Source organism: Peromyscus maniculatus, chromosome 6, assembly GCF_049852395.1.
Source record: "Peromyscus maniculatus bairdii isolate BWxNUB_F1_BW_parent chromosome 6, HU_Pman_BW_mat_3.1, whole genome shotgun sequence".
NCBI lineage: Eukaryota > Metazoa > Chordata > Mammalia > Rodentia > Cricetidae > Peromyscus > Peromyscus maniculatus.
Window position 1 is genome coordinate 125,847,779 of NC_134857.1, and position 19,747 is coordinate 125,867,525.

Consider the following 19,747-nt stretch of genomic DNA (forward strand, 5'->3'; position numbering starts at 1 on the left):
TGCACTTTGCTTTCCTGGTGATGTGCTCAGCAAACCTTTGAGGGTTTTGATAGCTTGTGCATACCCTTCAATCACTTTCCAAAAAGCATGGGCTGAGCCAAGTTAGATTTAAAAATGAATTTTCATTTTTTGTTCAGCTTCATTTGTCATGACACTGTGTAACTACTAATTTAAAATTTTTAATTATGGAAATTTGTTTCTTTGTGCTTCATGATTTATTTTCTTATGCCTGAGATAAGTTTTAGTCTATAAAATTATTCTTTGAATACTACACATTCCTTAGGTGGGCTTCATTCACTTAATATTTTATTTTATTTATATATTCTTTGAAACTTTCATACATGTATACATTTTGATCATATCCACCTGTATTTGTTATGGCTATTATTGCTGTGATGAAATACCACAACCAAAAGCAAGTTGGGAGAAAAAGGTTTATTTTGCTCACAGTTCCATATAACAGTTCATCATTTAAACCAGTGAGGGCAGGACCTCAAACAAGGCAACAACCTGGAGGCAGGAGCTGACACAGAGGCCATCTCAGGTTCTACTCAAGTCCAGGAGGTCAAGACCAGCATCGGCAATAAAAGCAGATAGAACAGACAGAGACAGACAGACAGACAGATGCATGCACACATGTGCACACACAAGCGTGCACACTTGCCCACACTCAGTGCTTTCAAAACTTAACCAGAGAATTCTGTTGTGACGCCTGTGTCCTGATGGTTTCAGTACAGGCTATCTCTCCTACAGCAATTATAAGCTTCCATCCTGGAGGTATATTAGCTGAATTCTTTTTACAAATCAAGCAACTCTAGAAGATGACCACCCCCCCTCTCCCAAAGGTTTCCTATTTCTCAGGGTTATAAATGATGGTTATAGGGTTGGGGATGGAACAAAAATTAGACTCAGTATTCTCCTTAAGAAAAGAAAAAGGAGAATGGATAGGTATAGGATATTAAAGCAGATTATTGTGTATACTAGGAAACTAATTTAGTAAAGTATCAACTTTAGATAATTTGCATTGCTATGGATTCTTATATATTGATATAAATGTAAACTATTTTTATATTCATATTTAAGATAATTTGTAAATTAATACAAATTCAAGACCATAATTTCCATATTGTACACATATTCCTCCTCCTATTTGAAATATTTTGTATATTGATACAAATGTAAAATTATATTTGTCATACTGTATGTATGTTCTACCTCTGTTTAGGATATTTTGTATATTGATACATATTGTTGTCATATTGCATATTACGCTATACATTTCTACCTCTGTTTAAGATATTTTGTGTATTGTCACAATTTTGAGGCCACTGTCCTTTTTTTTTTTGGTTTTTTGAGACAGGGTTTCTTTGTTTAGCTTTGGAGCCTGTCCTGTAACTCGCTCTGTAGCCCAAGCTGGCCTTGAACTCACAGAGATCCGCCTGCCTCTGCCTCCCGAGTGCTGGAATTAAAGGCGAGTGCCACCACCGCCTGGCGGTCATTGTCCTTTTACTGTACATTTGTTTACAGGCCGTTTGCCTTGTTTATATGAAGCCTTAGTCTTTAGGTTATTTAGATAGATAAGACGTACAGAATTATAACCACCCATGCTTGTCATTCTATAGTTAATGTAGTTAGGTTGTCCAGATTTACAGATACATAGATCAGATGGACAGGTAATCTTCAAACACTTCATAGACCTAGAGAATATGGCATTTAAATAATGTGATGTGAGACACGATTGCTCCTGACAGCACTGATCTGATCCTGAGAGAATGTTGGGTTTTTTTTTTTTTTTTGGTTTTTCGAGACAGGGTTTCTCTGTGTAGCTTTGCGCCTTTCCTGGGACTCACTTGGTAGCCCAGGCTGGCCTCGAACTCACAGAGATCCGCCTGGCTCTGCCTCCCGAGTGCTGGGATTAAAGGCGTGCACCACCACTGCCCGGCGAGAATGTTGGGCTTTTAAGACATTCAGTTTGGAAATTTGTCTTCTTCCTGGAGCATAGTGGCCTACTGGGCAAAGAACAGTCCTTGTCTTGACTGATGACAATACAAATGCTGTCCTTTCCAGATGAGCAGGACGCAAGGAAAAGCAACTGAACTCTGCCAAGAAGGGGTAAGATGGTCTTTCAAAATTCCTGCTTCTGAAAATGGTCTGTCAGATGCTCTAGGCCTGTAAACCAAATTAGACATCCTAACAGTGCTGAGAAACTTTAGCTGTCTCTGTCTATTCTCGAAATATTTCCCATTTTCTCAGGTATTATTATATTCCTTTTCAGGTCTTTGATGGGGTTGAGGACTAGATTGGGGTTGAGGACTAGATAGTTACAGTTACAATCTTCTCATATCTTAGCTAGAACATACTAAGTACTAGATTCAGGTTCTTCAGGATAGGACAGCTTTTGGAATAATCTCTCTAACATACCATTTACCTGTGTTCTAGACATCTCTGGATTTTAGAATGTGTCTCTTGTTTGATGTTATTCTTTTTTTTTTTTTTTTTTTTTTTTTTTTTTTTTTTTTTTTTGGTTTTTCGAGACAGGGTTTCTCTGCGGTAGCTTTGTGCCTTTCCTGGAGCTCACTTGGTAGCCCAGGCTGGCCTCGAACTCACAGAGATCCACCTGGCTCTGCCTCCCGAGTGCTGGGATTAAAGGCGTGCGCCACCACCGCCCGGCCTTGATGTTATTCTTGTTGGTTATAGTTCCATTTTGCTTAGGTCATTACCCATTATTTCTCCTTGACAATACTTAATAATCATTCCTATTGTATATATAATTATGGTGATACTTTATTTGTGCTGAAATGTGATTTTATTTGTGTGTTAATAAATAAAGTTGCCTGGGGGTCAGAGCTAATAGCAAGCCATAACAGAAGTCTGGCAGTGGTAGCACATGCCCTTAATCCCCATCACATGACAGGCAGATCTCTGTGTGTTCAAGGACACTGCCAGCATGGAGACACACACCTTTAATCTCAATACCAACCATAGAGACCTGGAGGTCTGTATAGACATGCAGTGATGAGGAAGTCGTGTGGTTGGGTTCACAACCAATGAGAAGGCAGAACATAAAGTCAATAAAAAGACAGACACACAGGAAGTAGGTCTCTTTCTCAGGGGAAGGACGGCATCGGCAGTGAGTGTTAAGAAGGCGGTCTTGGTCTCAGCTCTTAGCTACTGCTCTGACCTCTTGGGCTTTTAACTCTGCATTTGGCTCTGTGTTTCTTTTTTTTTTTTTTTTTTTTTTTGGTTTTTCGAGACAGGGTTTCTCTGTGTAGCTTTGCGCCTTTTCCTGGAACTCACTTGGTAGCCCAGGCTGGCCTCGAACTCACAGAGATCCACCTGCCTCTGCCTCCCGAGTGCTGGGATTAAAGGCGTGAGCCACCACCGCCCGGCCTGGCTCTGTGTTTCTTATTTAATAAGACTGTTAGATCTACATATAATAATCATTCCTATTGTATATAATTTTGTGTTAGGTTAGAACTTTCTTATTTAGACAAAAGGGGGAGATGTAGTGGGTGATTGTTTGAGCCATGCCCTGAAGCACCACCCCTCATGAGATAGCAGTTAACTGTTACATCTGCCTATGACCTTGAGGTATATACCCCTGGGGCATGGCTGCTGGGGGACCCTTAAGACCTGGGATGCACATATGCGCTCTCTTTGCTACCTCCTGGTTTTGGAGGCTGGAATGGACCAGGGTAGAGCTCATCAAAGAATAGCATTGGACTTTGCCTCACCATTCCAAGATCCTGCAACAAATTCCTTTATTCTGTTTTATGAGTTAACCCCTAAATAGATCGCTTTGTTCATTAAATAGATTCCATGGATTGCTAGTGTTATAACCACAATAGACTGTTCTAGTAGGTAACTCACCTTAGACATGAATGGATATGAATGTTCCAAACGTGCTTTTAATGGGCAAAGGCAGTTAGTTACCTTGCATTTTGCAAAGAAGAGGGTCTTCACCCAGGCTCAACTTGGTTGGACAGTGGTCTAAACTTGTTTCACCCTTAGACAGTTTTATCTGTTGGAAGAACATAAAAGAAACATATATTCTTAGGAACCCTTGGATTTTTTTCTTTGCCTGTTTCTTCTGCCCCCAGAGTGTGAGAACCTTACTTTTTATTGCTGCCCCCTCCTTTATCCCAGGTCTTTTCCCCATGGAAAGCACCTAATCTGTATTTCTAAAGCCAGGCTTCCAAGGGAAGTTGCCTGGGGACATATTTCCCAGTCCCAAAGTATTATTTTCTCTCTTTATATGTTTTATATTATATTCTAAAACTCACCTTTATGAGTTTTAATGTGAACTAATGATTTAGTTCCTGGATCCCTAAATCCTTCAGTAGAATGAAGCTTCAGAAAGAGACCTGGCGGGCTGGAGAGATGGCTCAGAGGTTAAGAGCACTAACTGCTCTTCCAGAGGTCCTGAGTTCAATTCCCAGCAACCACATGGTAGCTCACAACCATCTGTAATGGGATCTGGTGCCCTCTTCTGGCCTGTAGTCATACATGCTGTATACACAATAAATAAATCTTTAAAAAAAAAATAAATAAGAAAGAGACCTGGCATCTACCTGGGTGTCTGCTGGTCCCATCAGGGACGCATTTTACCCTGAATGACCGATGTGGCCCTGTGCCTCCATCACGCGTTCATGGCCAGAATGATAAATGGCCATTAGGTTTCTTTCTCCATGGCTCTGCCCCCAGTTTTATCCCCTCGCTATTGTTCTTTGGAAAATTTGCATATTCATTTCTTTTGCTTTAACTGTTCACATCTCAGTAAATCTTACCACAGATAATTTCTTTTCTCTCTAAAAAATTCTTTTAGATTTGTTTTATTTTATCGTTTTGTATGGGTGTTTGGCTTGTATGCATGTTTGTGCACCATGAGCATGCTTGGTGCTCACGGGCATCCGATGCCCTAGGACTGTCAATGGTGGTTGTGAGCCTCCGTGTGGGTGATGGGAATTGAATCCATATCCTCTGCAAGAGCAGTAACTTCTCTTAACCACTGAGCCATCTCTCCAGCCCCTACCCCAGACAATTACTAATTCTCTTTCCTGTTCTTTCTCGGTTATTTCAGGAATAGTCTCACCCCTCCAAGCTCCTTCCCTGGGAGCAAATACCCAGTAAGGTCAATGTGATATTCATAAGTCAAAAGAAAAGATAAAGTTTGGAATTAGAATTACACATTCTAAAGAAAGACCCCTACGCACTTCCCACATGTCTCCATCTGCCACCATGCTGTTCTCAAGGCGAATTGCTGACTCAAGCCTAATACAGATGACGTCTTACTCAGTGACTTCTCGGCTCTGTTTGGTCAGCAGTATGATAGTCTCATTTCTTACTGCTGATATTCAAAATGTGCAGTTTTTTTTTCTAGGGAAGTAGGGAAAATTAACTTTCCTGGGGCCACCTGAGTAGCTACCAATTTTTAAGGAACCAATGTGCAGCTAAAGAACCATCACACAACTGTTTCTAAATTGTAGCTTGCTTACACGGGAAATACCAATCCCTAGTTCACAGCGATTTGGGTATCTGTTTGGGTCTAGGTAAGCATCAACCACCCTCAGTCAGAAGTTTACTGGTTGAATGAATGAATTCATGAATATTGAGGGCCTGTGTTAATCTCAATCATTCTGCATGTGGAGGGTGGGTGCACGGGTGTGATCTATACAGAATGTGTCATGTATGGGAGGGACCCAAGGCCATGCTACTTACTCTAGACAGGGGCTTCCAGGAGAGATCCAGGTGCAAGAAGGTCGATGGCACATCGAACGGAATTTCAATGGTTTCTTCTTTCTTCTTCTCCGTTGTCGGTTGTTGGGAGTTTGTGTGGTTGTTCATTGTGGTTATGGCTGTGGTTGTGGTTGCCGCGGATGTGGTGGCGGGGGCAGCTGTGCTTGCAGGTTTTTGAGGTCGAATATCCCAAAAACATATTGTACTAAAAGAAAGCTCATGTTGTTTGTTTTTGTTGTTGTTGTTGTTATTACTTAATTAAGAACAAGTGAGAAGTCCGATGTTAAGACACCCTGGTGGCTACATGTTAGCGTGGTAACTTCCTAACATTTCTGAAACTAAGCTTTTATGAAATGAGGCCATTCTGCATTTCACTTTATAAAAGATTTGATTTTTAACGATATGCATTTGTGTGTGGCTGAATGTGATTTGTGCATGGGAGTGCAGCATCCATGGAGGTCTGAAGAGAGCCTCAGATTTCCTGGAGCTGGAGTTCCGGGAGGCGCGAGCTGCCCCGTGTGGGTGCTGGGAACTGAACCTGGGACCTCTTCCAGAGCAGTCAGTACACTGAACCACCCCTCCAGCACCATGTTTCACAATTTTTAAATTATACCGTGCTATGGGTGTTAGATTTCCTTTGTCTTGATGGCAATACACGGGAATTCGGTTTGGAAACTGGTGACTTTAAAAAGGAATGTAAGTGCTTTATTAAGATACAACTCATATATAATAAGTTCATTCATTAAAAACATATCATCTTAATGGTGGCTGTTACAGCCCCCAGTACCTTCTCTTGGACCCCACAGCTTCTGTTTCTGTCAGATTCCCTAGCACAGCAAGTCATTAACTCTGTCCCAGCCAAAGAGGTTTTTGGTTTTGGTTTTTGGATTTTTGAGTCAGGGTCTCACTATGTGGTTCTGGTTGTCCTGGAACCCAGTATGCAGACCAAGATGGTCTCAAACTCACAGAGATCTACTTACCTCTGCCTCCCAAGTGCTGGGGTTAAAGATGTGTGCTACCACACCCAGCTTCAAAGATTTGAAACAATATAAACCTCATGATACAGCTCAGGCTGGACTTAATCCATAATTCTCAGGCTTCAGTCTTTTGAGTGCTTTGATTATGAGCTACAAAGCCATTTTTAATAGCAATTTTTTTTCCTGGTATTTGGAGGCTACGTAAGTATTACATTTCCTACATTGTTATGAATTACTAATTCTATAAATGGGCAAATGTAATTTTATTTAAATGAATAGCTTCCAACATGGCCATCAAGTTACAACAATGTTCTTCTGTCTTGAAGAAGCCTTCCTGTTACATGTGACGACCCTCATATCTGTGAGGTAAATTGAATGTGAACGGCACATACCGTAAATTTACAAATGTGGGGTATGAAGAAGCAGAAACACTGTGGATAATGCTGTGTACTGACAGCAATGGCAACACATAGTTAACTGTTTTCTAAAACTATTCTTTACTATTACCATTATTACTATTACCATTATTATTATCATTGTGCGCACAACATGTCTGAGCATGGACCTGGCATGCCATGGGGCATGTGTGGCAGTCAACAGATAACTGTTGAGAGCTGGCTGTCTCATTCCACCCTGGGTTCCGAGACTCTAACTCAGGTTGTCAGGCTTGTCTGCCAAGGGCTTTTACTAGCTGAGCCTTCTTGCAGGCTCCTGTTTTCTTATTGTTTCCAATTTTATCCCCATAAGAAGCTTTTTTTTTTTTTTTTTTTGGCCCAGAGCTTGCTTTGTAGACCACTTGGCGTCACACTCACACATCCTGCCCTACTGGAGCCTCCCGAGTGCTGGGATTAAAGGCACACACCACGCTGCTCCAAGTCAAGGTTTCTTTGGTTTCAGATGCCAGCGACACCCTTAGCAGCGATAGTCTATACAATTCTCCTCCAGTTACATCAGGTTAGTTGCTGTAATAACGGTTAGTGAATGAGTGAAAAGAAGCACTGGCTTTAGGAGCATCGAAGAGAAAAGAGCATGACTTGTGAAGGGTTCCAGGAGAGGTTTGAAGTGAAACTTACCAATCTGCTGAGCATGTGACGAGCTGACAATTTATTCCACTCCGATTTTCAAAGACAGAGCCCATTCTGTTAATCTATTTAAAAATTTTTAAGAAAAGAAAATTCTGTAAACTAACAGTAGTAGGTTCCCTCTAAGGCTGCCTCTGATCTTCTCTAGCCATCTGTGTTTCTCTCTCTCTCTCTCTCTCTCTCTCTCTCTCTCTCTCTGATTGCCAAAGCATAAAAACTATTATTAAAAAAGTAAATTCTGAGGCCTTGCCTTCTTGTGGGTGGGAGTGGGGGTTGGGTTGGGAGGGGGAGGCTGGTGGGGTGGGTGGAGGGAAGAGGGGCATCTTTGATTGGTGTGTAAAATGACTGAAAAAATTTTCTTAATAAAAAAATAAATAAAAACAAATGACAGCAAAAAAAGGTAAATTCTGAGTAGCTAGAAATGATTTTTCTCATAGCTATTTTCCTTTTAAATTTTTTTCTTTTAAAAAGTTTGTTAAAATATCCTTAACACTATCATGGATGTTTGAAATCTGGGTTTTAAGACCAAATACAACCCTACTTTGAATTCCTATAAACTCTCTGTTCACAGAAATATTTTTATGCAGTTTTAATTAGGATGCATATAAATGTTGATGCTCAGATTTTTCAATTCATATAGCCTGAATTTTACCTGCATATTCACAAATTATTTTAAATGTTTTATAAAATGTAGATAATATACATCATTTTACTATTCACTGGTTTTAGAAATGCAGGTTCTTTCAGTTTTCACTATCAATTGTTGAGCCTAACAAATATAGATTTCAGGAGACTATTAAACAGGTTAGCTCAGGAGAAAAGGGGCTAAGTCTCAAGTAGGAAACGGATGGTGGCCAGGCATAATGCCGTGTGTCTTTAGTTCCTGGTCTACATAGAGACTCCCAGAACAGCCAGGGCTACATAGAGAGACCCTGTCCCCCTAAACCCCAAGAATAAAAACAAGGAGAATAAAAGACAAAAGGAAACCGATGGTGTCCACTGTCAAATTACTGTCACAACTCTGCAAGTACACAGATGCTCTTCAGGGCCCGCCCACAGTCCTAGAGGTCCAAAGTCCCCACTACCTACTTGTTAAGGAGCCTAAAGGGTTTGGAGGCAGCTTGTGACGGCGGCTCTCTCAAATATGTATGGAAACGTGACGTCTTGATTGAGTAAATGAGCAAATAGTGGACAGCAATGGGGCTCCCAGCAGGGCAGAGTGAGAAGGAGATGCCGCACCCAATCCCATAGACATCACACTGGCCAGGCAACTGCAGACCAGGTTGACCCACCCTCAGCTCCCAACCCTTTCTGGTTGGTGCCAAATGTCGACTTCCATTGGATCTGATAGTTTAAGAATTTATGCTTCTACTGAGGCCACTCTGAGGGTATCAGAGATTTACCACTCTAGGGCCTTACATTTTAAAGATTTAGAACTCTGTCCTGAATCTATCTTTGTCAACTAGACACAGACTAGAATCAACACAAAGGAAAGCCTTGGCTGAGGAATTACCTAGATCCAGTTGGCATCCACGTGGGCATTTCTTAGGGAAATTACCTTATTGCTTGGTACCTGAGGGCCCAACCCATTGTGGGTAGAACCATCCCTAAGTAGCTGATTCTGGGCCTACTGTGTAATGCTGGGCTGAGGTGGTACATGTCTTTAATCTCAACACTCGGGGGACAGAGGCAGGTGGATCTCTGTGGATTCGAGGCCAGTCTGGTCTACAGAGTGAGATCCAGGACAGTGAAGGATACACAGAGAAACTCTGCCTGGAAAACAAACAAAAAAGAGAAACAAAAACCCCCAAGAAAGCTGGCTAAGTATGAGCCCAAGGAGGGGCTAGTGATGGAGTTAGCAAGTGGTATTCCTCCACGGCTTCTGCTTCAAGTTCCTGCCTTGTCTCCCCTCAAGGATGGACTTGGACCATAAGCCAAGTAACTCCTTCTTGCTCCTAAGGTTTTTTAGTCAGAGCATTTTATCACAGTAACAAAAAGGAAGCAAGAGCAAACTCCTAAAGCCACGATACTATTCCAGAAGCTTGGAAAACATATTTTATAAACTAAACAGGAATGTGGCTAGCTCAGTTGGTGGCTACCAAGTGTGCCCAGAGCCCTGGTTTGACCTCCAGCAGCCCCACATACAGCAGTCATGGTGTATATATACCCGGGAGGTGGAGACAGGAGAGTCAGAAATTCAAGGCCATCCTTGACTACATAGTAAGTTCAAAGCCAGTCTGGGATACATGAGACATTGTCTCAACAAAACAAAACAAATTTAACAGAATTTGGGCTGGTGAGATGGCTGGGTGGTTAGAGCACTGACTGCTCTTCTAGACAGACAAGGTTTGAGTCCCAACACCCATCAGCCATCAGAACTCACCTCAAAGGAGTCTGGCAGCCAGTGTATATCTGTGATTACTTTCCTATGTCCGTTTTCTATTGAAGACACCGCACAGTGCCTGATGTACATTGCCTCCTTATTACTGTCCGGTTCAAGGAGGAACATAGGCTAGAGAAATGTCAAAAGGAAGTTACATTGCAGAGAGCTGATGGGTGAACTCCACTTTACTGGCTATTGCTGTTAAAATGGAAAAACCCAGAGTTATATCAGTTAAGGGAAGACACAAATTAGTGTTTCAGTATACCACGTATTTAGTAACATTTACCAACTCTCCCTTTCAATATAGTGTGATCTCTGAACTACACAAGGATTATGGACCCAATCTATTCTTGAAGGAGTGTTTCCATGGGTACAGGGATGTAGACATCTTACCACTCCTCAACAAGAGCCCTATGGATCCCAAGGCTGGAAAAACGGGGGCTGGAGGGATGTATGATACGGAGGATAAGTACTGACCTGGGGGCTTACTGCTCTTCCTGGTATTCCTAATGGAACCCACAGCCTCACAGAACCATAAGGTATTTTTTTTATTTAAAATTTGCACTACTTAATTTATTTTGTACATGTGTACATGTGTGTGTGTATGTGTGTGTGTGTGTGTGTGTGTGTGTGTGTGTGTGTGTGTGTGAGTGTGGAAGTCAGAGGATAACTCGTGGGAGTCAGATCTCTCCTTCCACCATGTGGGTCTCAGGGGTAGAACTCTGGTCATCAGGCTTGGTGACAGGTGCTCTTACCCATTGTAACTCTCTCATCTTACACATGTGAACTGATTCTTGGAGAGGTGAGGTGGCGCATCCAAGCTCATAGCCTGTGCGACAGCACCTGGATACCCAGACTTCCTGTCCTGGGCTCTTTCAACAGAGTCACTTTAGACACATTATTTGCTTCCTTCATTTTCTTTAACAATAAACACAGTAACACAACCCCATAAAATCCTGCGCTGCCAAAGAAGCTTGTTTTGCTGTGTCCTTAGTAAACACCCCATACAAAGGGATTCAGGACATGCCTGCAAGCAGATGTGAAGGTGGCAAAACAAAATTATCGCTGTGTTTCTCATACTGAGCCTTTAAAGAGCTTGGGGAATCTGTTATATGCATTTTGATAAAATGGTTAGAAGTGTCCTTGTGAGTGAGGGCTAGGGACAGCCCACCTTGAGTCCTTGTGAGTGAGAGGCTAGGGACAGCCAACCTTGAGTCCTTGTGAGGGCTAGGGACAGCCAACCTTGAGTCCTTGTGAGGGCTAGGGACAGCCAACTTTGAGTCCTTGTGAGTGAGAGGCTAGGGACAGCCAACCTTGAGTCCTTGTGAGTGAGGGCTAGGGACAGCCAACCTTGAGTCCTTGTGAGTGAGAGGCTAGGGACAGCCAACCTTGAGTCCTTGTGAGTGAGAGGCTAGGGACAGCCAACCTTGAGTCCTTGTGAGTGAGGGCTAGGGACAGCCAACCTTGAGAATGGCTTTTCTACTTCTGCTGCCGCCCGCCTTGATGTTTTCTATGCGGTCCGCGTGTGACGTGATATCCCACAGGACAATCTAAAACAGAAAGACATGTTAGCACAGCACTTTCAGGACATAGAGAACTGGATCTGAGAGATGGCTTTTTAGGAAGCGATTGGTATACAGCCTGAGAAAAGTCCATCACCTTAGGGCGTAATCAGATCTAGCCTGTAGCCTATGTAACTCGCAACTTGTAGAACAGATACTGAAGAGAATGTTTTTGTCTCTCCATCAGTATCCCCAACTCTGTTTCATATTCATGTTATCAAATGCTGTTATTGAGTAAATAAATGTCAGACAAGTATTATGTACTTCCCCATCCTTTGGTAAGATTTCGTCCTTTCTGCTCTGAATATAGGTATAGCTGCTTCAGACCTGGGGAGAAACAGAATTTACCCAGATTCTCAAGAATTAAGTTCAAACATTTAATCATAGAGGAAGAAAGGCAGACAAATTATCTTAATTGCCTCTAATGGCTAACTCAGAATCTGTATGTTACTTGGATGGGCATTCTTTTAAGAACAAGAACAAAGTAGAATATGCAACACCAAGTGCGAATTGTTTTCAGTGACTGAATGTCAATGTTGGGGAATCATGAGTGATTCTATTATACAGTGGCCTTCTAAAATATTCTAAAACAAGTCAGACCATTTTTGTCACAAATGCAAAGGCACTTCAGATTTTCTTGGCTTAGAAAATGGCTCTGGGTGATTACCACGATCGCAGTAGCTGTTAGACAAAAGCCAGGGACCTATTTGTTTTCCTGATTTTCCTGCTGTTCTGGAGAAATACACCTGGGAGCTGCTGCTGTGTGAATCTAAACTAAACAAGTTTCTCAGCCACATACAGAAAGAACAGATACCTCCATTTTATTGTATTAATTGGGATAGGGTCTCACGTAGCCCAGGCTGACCTCTAACTATCTATGTAGCCAAGGATGGCCTTTAACTCTGGATCTTCCTGCCTCCACCTCCCAAGTGCTGGGAGTGCAGGTGTGTGCCACCATTCTCTGGGGGATCAAATTCAGGGCTTTGCACATGCTGGGTAACCCTCTCTAGCTACATCCTGTGCCCTAAGTGAAGTTTCTAACAGTCAAACTCACCGGATTGAAATAACTCAGAGTTTAGATCATAGAAAGGCTTTAAAGGTTTTTATTCTGCTTCCCCAATACAACAATATTGGAGGGTAGAATCTCAATGTGGTGTAAATTAAATGTCTTAGAAGAAAAATAAAGGCAATGTAGTGCCAAGTACATCCCAATGGTGTATGTATATTTTCCAGTGAATGTCCACTTCCATTCTGCATTATTTAGTAACTCCTATATAGCATCCAGGATATTCAAGCAATGGTCTCTTTCCTAAGAGGTAGCGATGCTTGCAGCTTGCTCTATTGGTTAATTTTTATTGTCAGTTTGACACAAACTAGAGTCATCTGGGAAGACAGAGGAATTCCCTAGGTCAGAGTGGCCTGTGGGCATGTCTATGAGGCATGATTTTCTTGATCACTAACTGATGTAAAAGGGCCCATCTTGACAAGTCAATCCCTAGACAAGTGGGTCTGGGCTGCGTAAGTGAAAAAAGATAGATTTAACTGAGTTTTGTTATTCTGACTGAATTACCCTACGAACACTTCAAGTACCAATACCATGTCTGATATATCTTTCTATTCAAGTCCTGCCAGAGTGATTGACATACGGCCAGCGTGCCTTCCCTGTGCCACACTGAACCCTTAAGTTCTAAAGTTATCAAAATCAAAACTTCTTTCAGCATCAGTAAATATCTGAAGACAGTTCATAATTACCTGTCCATTTATGCAGCCTCCAGCGATGATATTAGGATCACTCGGACAGAACTCGAAGCAGAAGATGTCATCGGGGCTTTCCAGCATCAGCTAATGTCAACCCCATGAATCAAAAGAAAAGAACAAGAAAACCTATTTAACAATACTGAGATGGGTAGAAGTCTAATTTTGTAGCTGTCTATAAGCAATGCACAGTTGAGCCAGTCCTCAGAGGCACTTGGGTTGAATCTTATCATGGACATTGGTCCCACAAAGGAGACTGGTGGGTGAGCTCCCTCAGAGATCTAGTTCCTTCTATTATCCACCCAAGGGATATATAGTTATTGGGGCATGCTATCATATTTAAAACAAAAGAAAATGCAATTGGTGTTTTTGAAGAGTGAGGAGGATAAACTCTGAGAGGATATGACATTTGTCTTTCTTCTCTACGGTATCTACTCAGGCACATAGTGGACAGTCGAAAAGAAAATTCCCTGAGTGGGAGAATCTGGAAGTAATGTTGGTAAATATCTCAAAATTTAAAACAATATGAAATACAGAAGGTGAAAAATATGCATGAAGGAATCATTAAATTAAGATCACCACCAAGCAAGGTGTGTGGCTATTGTTTTCTACCGACAGCGGCAACAGATAGGTCCCAGGTGGAGTTTTCCACTGGATTTTCCTTCCTTTCTTTGAGAAGAGTCCCTCTATGTCGTTTTGGCTGTCCAGGAACTCACTGTGTGGACCAGGCTGGCCTCAAACTTACAGAGATCCACCTGCTTCTGCATCCTGAGTGCTGGGATTAAAGGCTCTCACTACCATACCTGGCCCAACTGGATTTTTACAAAACTAAATTATTTTAGTTTATGGCACTTTCTGGACTTTAGAGAGAATTCTAATTTTGAAAGTAAAAATACTAATACTATCATAGTTTTGATTAGAAAATGTAAATCACTTGTATTATCCCTTAAAAAGTATCTATTTTTTTTGTGTGTGCATATGTGTGTGGCATGTGTATGGGTGTATGTATATGTGTGTTCATAAGTATGTGTGTATATGTGTGTGTATGTGTGTGTGTAGTATATGTGTGTGTGTGTGTAGTGTATGTGTGTGTATGTGTGTGTGTAGTGTATGTGTGTGTGTAGTGTATGTGTGTGTGTGTAGTGTGTGTAGGGCAGAGGTTGTAGTCCATCATTCTCCGACTTACCTAGTGAGATAGGGTCTCTCACTAGAACTCAGAGTCAGTTCAGCTAGTTCACCTGTCTTTAGTTATCCAACTTGTCCCAAGGTCCCCTACCTCAGTCTCCAGAGCACTGGGATTCCAGGAGGGTTACCATAGCCACCCAATAATTACATGGGTGCTGGAGATCGGAACTCAGGTCCTCACTCTCACCTGCTTTACCCACAGCATCATCTCCACAATCCATGCTTGCCCTTTTCAAGCTGCTCTTTAAAATAGAGGTGAGAAAAGGTATTTAGCATCCTAACCGACTAGACATTCGGCTGCACTTCTGTGGCAGAGTGGAGAGCACCACGACATTGCCCTCTCAGGAGACGGACCTGCATTAATTTGGGGTAAAGTTAGTGAAAGACTAGCGATCTAGCCCTCTGATTTCTGAATGTATAATAGGTACAGTCCCCTAGAACAAAACTGCCCTAATCCAGATGTGGTGAAGAAGGGAAACTAAGACTCATCAGAGAAGGCCTTTATTCCACAGTAATTAAGACCCTCACAGGAGTGGAGTGTTACTACATTGAAGATCGTTGAAATACTATAATGCAAACAGCACCTTGTAGTCAGAACTCTTACTGAACAGAAAATGGAAACAAATGAATCCAGCCGTCAGTCTCATTTTATGTGGCTTGATAAGGGGGTGGGTTTGAGTGTGTGGGGGTGTGTATGTGCTCATGCTTAGGTGTGTTTTACTTAAACTATTTAAAGTTTGGAAAGTTGAATACACAATTCCAAGTTTGGGACCGTTTGATGATTGGCTGCCACTAAAGGAGAGAGTTGAAAAAAGGATCCTGCACTTTATTGTGGGAACATGGTTCCCAGTACTCTCCTACAGTTATTCTTACTCACTATCACCCCCTACTGGTGATCGTCAGAATTGAGGAAATTCTTAGGAAGCTAAAAACCTATCTGCATTTGAACATCTCAATATTAAAATAAGACTCATTAAAGAGCTCTGTGTGTGAGTGCTTGCACATATGTGCAGTTGCATGCATGTCTGTGTGTAGGGTAGTGGTTGGGCTCCTCAATTGCTTCTGCACCTTATGTTTTGAGACAGTCTTTTCTGAACCTGAAAGTCACTAATTGGCCTGGATTGACTGGCCAATGAGCCCCAGTTACCCCGCCCCCCCCCGCCCCCATCTCCCATCCCAAGCACCGTGGTTACAGATGTGACAATCAATGTGGCTTTTTACATGGCTTGTGAGGACCTGAACGCAGTCTCCAATCCGTCATGGCAGATACTTTACAGACTGAGACGTCTCCCCAGCTCCAAGAGCTCTATGTTCTCAAACTGACTTGTCCAATAGACTTTCAATGAAATAACCGTAAAGTTTAGCTCTGCTCAGATTAAATGATGGCAAGCAGCGAGGAAAGAAATCCTATTTTCTAAGCGTTTACAACATTAGGAGGTCATAAAAGAATTTGCAGTTAAAATTTTTCTAAAGACATGATGACGTGGTATTTGCAAAAGTTAAGCTTTCAGTGTTCTGTCCCTCTATTACCTGAGGGTGTATGGGATCAGAGAAGCTCCAGAAGAGAAGCAATGATGGTTGTAGCAGTAGTTTCCCCGAGAAGTGGACTCTCTCTTCGTAGGAGAGGCGCACAGCCACCGACACGACGATGAGCCCTGGTTGAAATACAAGTACGAAGGAGTCAGCAGCCATCGCCCACAGAGAGGCCTCTACCTGTGCTTGTCCTGGCAGTAGACTTGACGTCGTAGGCATGAGTCGCATGCCACTTAGCACTGAAAACACAGCTGTTTCAACCTGAGATGTGTGGTTAGCATGGGCAGCTTCCTTGGAAGGCTTGTTACTAAAAATAAGACGATTTTATTTTTAATTGTGTGTATATGTGTCTGTCTCTCTGTGGTATGTGCATATGAGTGTGGGTACCATGGGGACCAGCAGGAGGTGTCAGATCCCCTAGAGCTGGAGTTACAGGTGTTACAGGTGAGCCACCCGATGTGGGTGCGGGGCATGAGCTCTGGTCTCCTACGAGAGCAATATGTGCTCATGACCACTGAGCCGTCTGTACAGCCTTCAAGAAATAGTTTTAATAAGAAAAATGTCAGTGAGGAGGGAAGGAAGGGAGAGAGTGGAGACTTCTCTTTCCATGGCTACAGTTGGACACGCTGATTGCCTTTCTTTTAGGTGTTGAGCTCTTTGAAGATGTCTGCCCAGAGTGTTAGGGGCAGTGAATTTAGGGCAGGAGTTTGGCAGGCCCCAGGCAAAGGCAGACTCTTCATTCACTGCCCCAGCAGCCAGGGGACCTGAACAAGCCTTTCCCCCAAGTGAGGTATGGGAAATGCTTGCTTGGTAGGGGCCTGACACTCAGCAAGTTTTATAGGTAAGTTGAAGTCAATCTCATTTTCAGTTTTATATATGGAAGTAAGACTCTTTCAAAGTCAGCCCGAAAGGGAACCCCTGGCATTCCTTCCTTACCGTAGATGGTTGGGTGCCACGAGACGCAGGTGATCATCTTCTCCATGGTGCTGTGAAGGTCTGTAAAGGACTGGTACTCCTTCAGGTGGGTGTCAGTCTTGTCCCCAAAGGTGCTCTCTTCCTCTGCCAGGTTCTTCCAGTCATCGATAAATGTGTTCATGATTTCGTTCTGCTGCAGGGCTATTTCAACACTGTTCCATTTAAAAGAGAAGCAGCCAACAGGCTGGATGTCAGTATCCAGTGACATTGCCACTGTCATCACAGGCATGAAGATGGGCTCCAGATGTGTGTGCCCATCAGGACCATCACTGCTTATAACCCAAGGCTGGCACCGAGTGAATCCCTTGGAAGTATCTCTCACCATTTTCTTCTTTGGAAAATGTCTACACTTAGGTTTATTTCAGATAATATAACTCACTTTTTAAAAAGGTGTTTACTATTGTGGGGCATTTTGATGACATTCCCAAGACTGGCAATAAAGTTTACTTTGAATCAGAGGGCGGAGCTTACTACTAGCTGACCAAAATCAGCCATAGAGGTTTTGGAGGACCGAGGACAGATAGAGAGACACAGGAAGTAGTAGGGAAGGGCTTAGAAAGTTGCTCATCCCTTTTTGGATGGAGGAAGGAGAGAGAGGTCATCACTGGCCACTTCCTCACCACTTTTCTGGTCAATCGTATGACACGTTTATCTAATTATTCTTTTATCACTAAAAACTCGCGAGTCAGATGAGGAGTAAAAACCCGACTGATCAGAGAAGCAGTGGAGAAACAAGCGGTGACCTCCCCTCTCTCTCCTTCCTCAGGCCAAAAGGCCGAGCCTTTCTGAAGTGGCTTCTCTGCGCAATCAGGTTTTTACCCCGTATTGACTCCCGAGTTTTAATTGGTAAAAGAATAATTAGATAGATGCTTCAACTTACTCCTAGACCATAAGCACACTTCCCCCAACTTAAAAATATTAAATAATGATAAACAGTTTTAAGGGAAGAAAAACAGTAATATTAGGATAGGTTTCTTATTTAGTCTGACCAGTACTAACTATCATAGTTCTTATAGAAATTTTGTTCTTTCTTTTGGGTCTGGCTTCTCTCTCCTTGACAACAGGGAAGGAATTCCAAAAGTCTCTTCTTGTCAGAACACGGGCCTGCACTGCCCATCTCGCAGCCTCACCAGGCCCTGCCTCCCTGCGTGTCTCTCTGGAACAGTGAAGAAGCTGTCTGCGCTGTGACTGGGCAGCTCTCAGGGTCCGGCGGCCCCATATTTCTTGTCATATATTCTAGGCTGGACTACATCATGTGATGCGAAACTTCCCTTTACTCATGAAAGGTATAAAAAGTCGGACCCTCCTTTGTATAAAGTCACCGTCAGCCACTGTGTAGAAAGCATCAATTAATTTTGTGTTTAGACTTTTATCTCACCTGCAGCCTGCCATGTTCTGGCCTCAGGCATTCAGATAAGCGATGGCTAACTTAACTGATAATTTGCAATTAGGAAAACATCTTGGTACACTTGGTTGTTCTTGCTGTGTTTGGTACAGTCCTAGAAGGAGAGGCCCACGATAACTCAGCAGTAGAAGGGCAGATTCACTGAGACTCATTCACTCACGTCCCCCTGACAACTGTCCTCATACTCCTAAGTGCCACACAGGAAGCTGCTTCTTGAGACACCATCATTAAAAATCAGTGTGTGCATATTATGTTTATAAAGTTTTTAGTATGTACTTCTTACCTTGTGGACACATTGTTGAGAAAATCAACCAAAGTCTTTGATTGTTCGAGGGCTTCTTTTTCCTCTTCTGAAAATTCTCTTGCATAATACTGTGTAGTAGCATTTTTAGGAAATGCCCTAATACAAAAAAGAAAGTTGAATACCAAAACTTGGATCAGAGAAAAGCAAATATAGGCAATGTCAAGTTAAAAGTTTATTTCTGTGACAGTAGTGTCAGAAGATTTATATCAAAATGTTTTACTTTGGTATTTTTTTCTTTCTCATAAAATTGATATTGATTACCAAAGTCTATGTGCACATTTCTGCAACATAATAAGAAAGGTCTTGGGAGCTAATAGGAGGTGGGGGAAAGGTCCCAGAGTGGCTAAAAAGGGAGCATGGTCAAAGTATGTTCTATCCTTATGAAACTCAGTACTGCGCACAGTGCATATACACTAAAAATAGCTTCAAAGGGTCTTATACTGTAAACTTTTATTTAGAAATCATTAAAGAATATAGAAAAGCTGTAAGAAGGATATAACTATAAAGACATTCCTATACATCCCTTACCCAGGTTCCCTAACTAATATTTGTCAAGTTTACTTAACTGTCTTTCTCTGTAAGTCAGTATTTGTAGTGTTTACTCTGTTCTTCCTCTTTTCTCTCTTCTTTCACCAACTCAGTTTCTCTTTCTTCTCTCTCTCTCTCTCTCTCTCTCTCTCTCTCTCTCTCTCTCTCTCTCTCTCTCTCTCTCTCCCCCTCTCTGGCGTATGTGGGTGGTATCAGTGTGCATGTTCAGGTACACGTCTCTGTGTGTAGGTGCACAGGAATACTGAGCTCACAGAGGGTGTTGAGTACCCTGCTTTACCCTTTTGTGCCGTATTCCCTTGAG

At 42.3% G+C, this 19,747-nt stretch overlaps 1 protein-coding gene across 2 annotated transcripts in view; it reads right to left on the reverse strand.

The window, feature by feature from the left end:
* Dnai3 (dynein axonemal intermediate chain 3) overlaps positions 1–19,747 on the reverse strand; it is a 61,276-nt gene that overhangs the window by 22,606 nt on the left and 18,923 nt on the right. For both annotated transcript variants that reach the window (XR_006073567.2, XM_006984736.4), the window contains exons 8-16: positions 18,877–18,993; positions 17,150–17,340; positions 16,211–16,335; positions 13,493–13,582; positions 11,642–11,728; positions 10,179–10,307; positions 7,787–7,860; positions 5,719–5,941; positions 3,934–4,021 (exon numbers count right to left, since the gene is read on the reverse strand). Coding sequence is in view for 1 of the 2 variants with exons in the window: in XM_006984736.4 (XP_006984798.1) it covers positions 3,934–4,021; positions 5,719–5,941; positions 7,787–7,860; positions 10,179–10,307; positions 11,642–11,728; positions 13,493–13,582; positions 16,211–16,335; positions 17,150–17,340; positions 18,877–18,993 (1,124 nt within the window). In the remaining variant the exon portion in view is untranslated. The remainder of the gene's footprint in view (positions 1–3,933; positions 4,022–5,718; positions 5,942–7,786; positions 7,861–10,178; positions 10,308–11,641; positions 11,729–13,492; positions 13,583–16,210; positions 16,336–17,149; positions 17,341–18,876; positions 18,994–19,747) is intronic.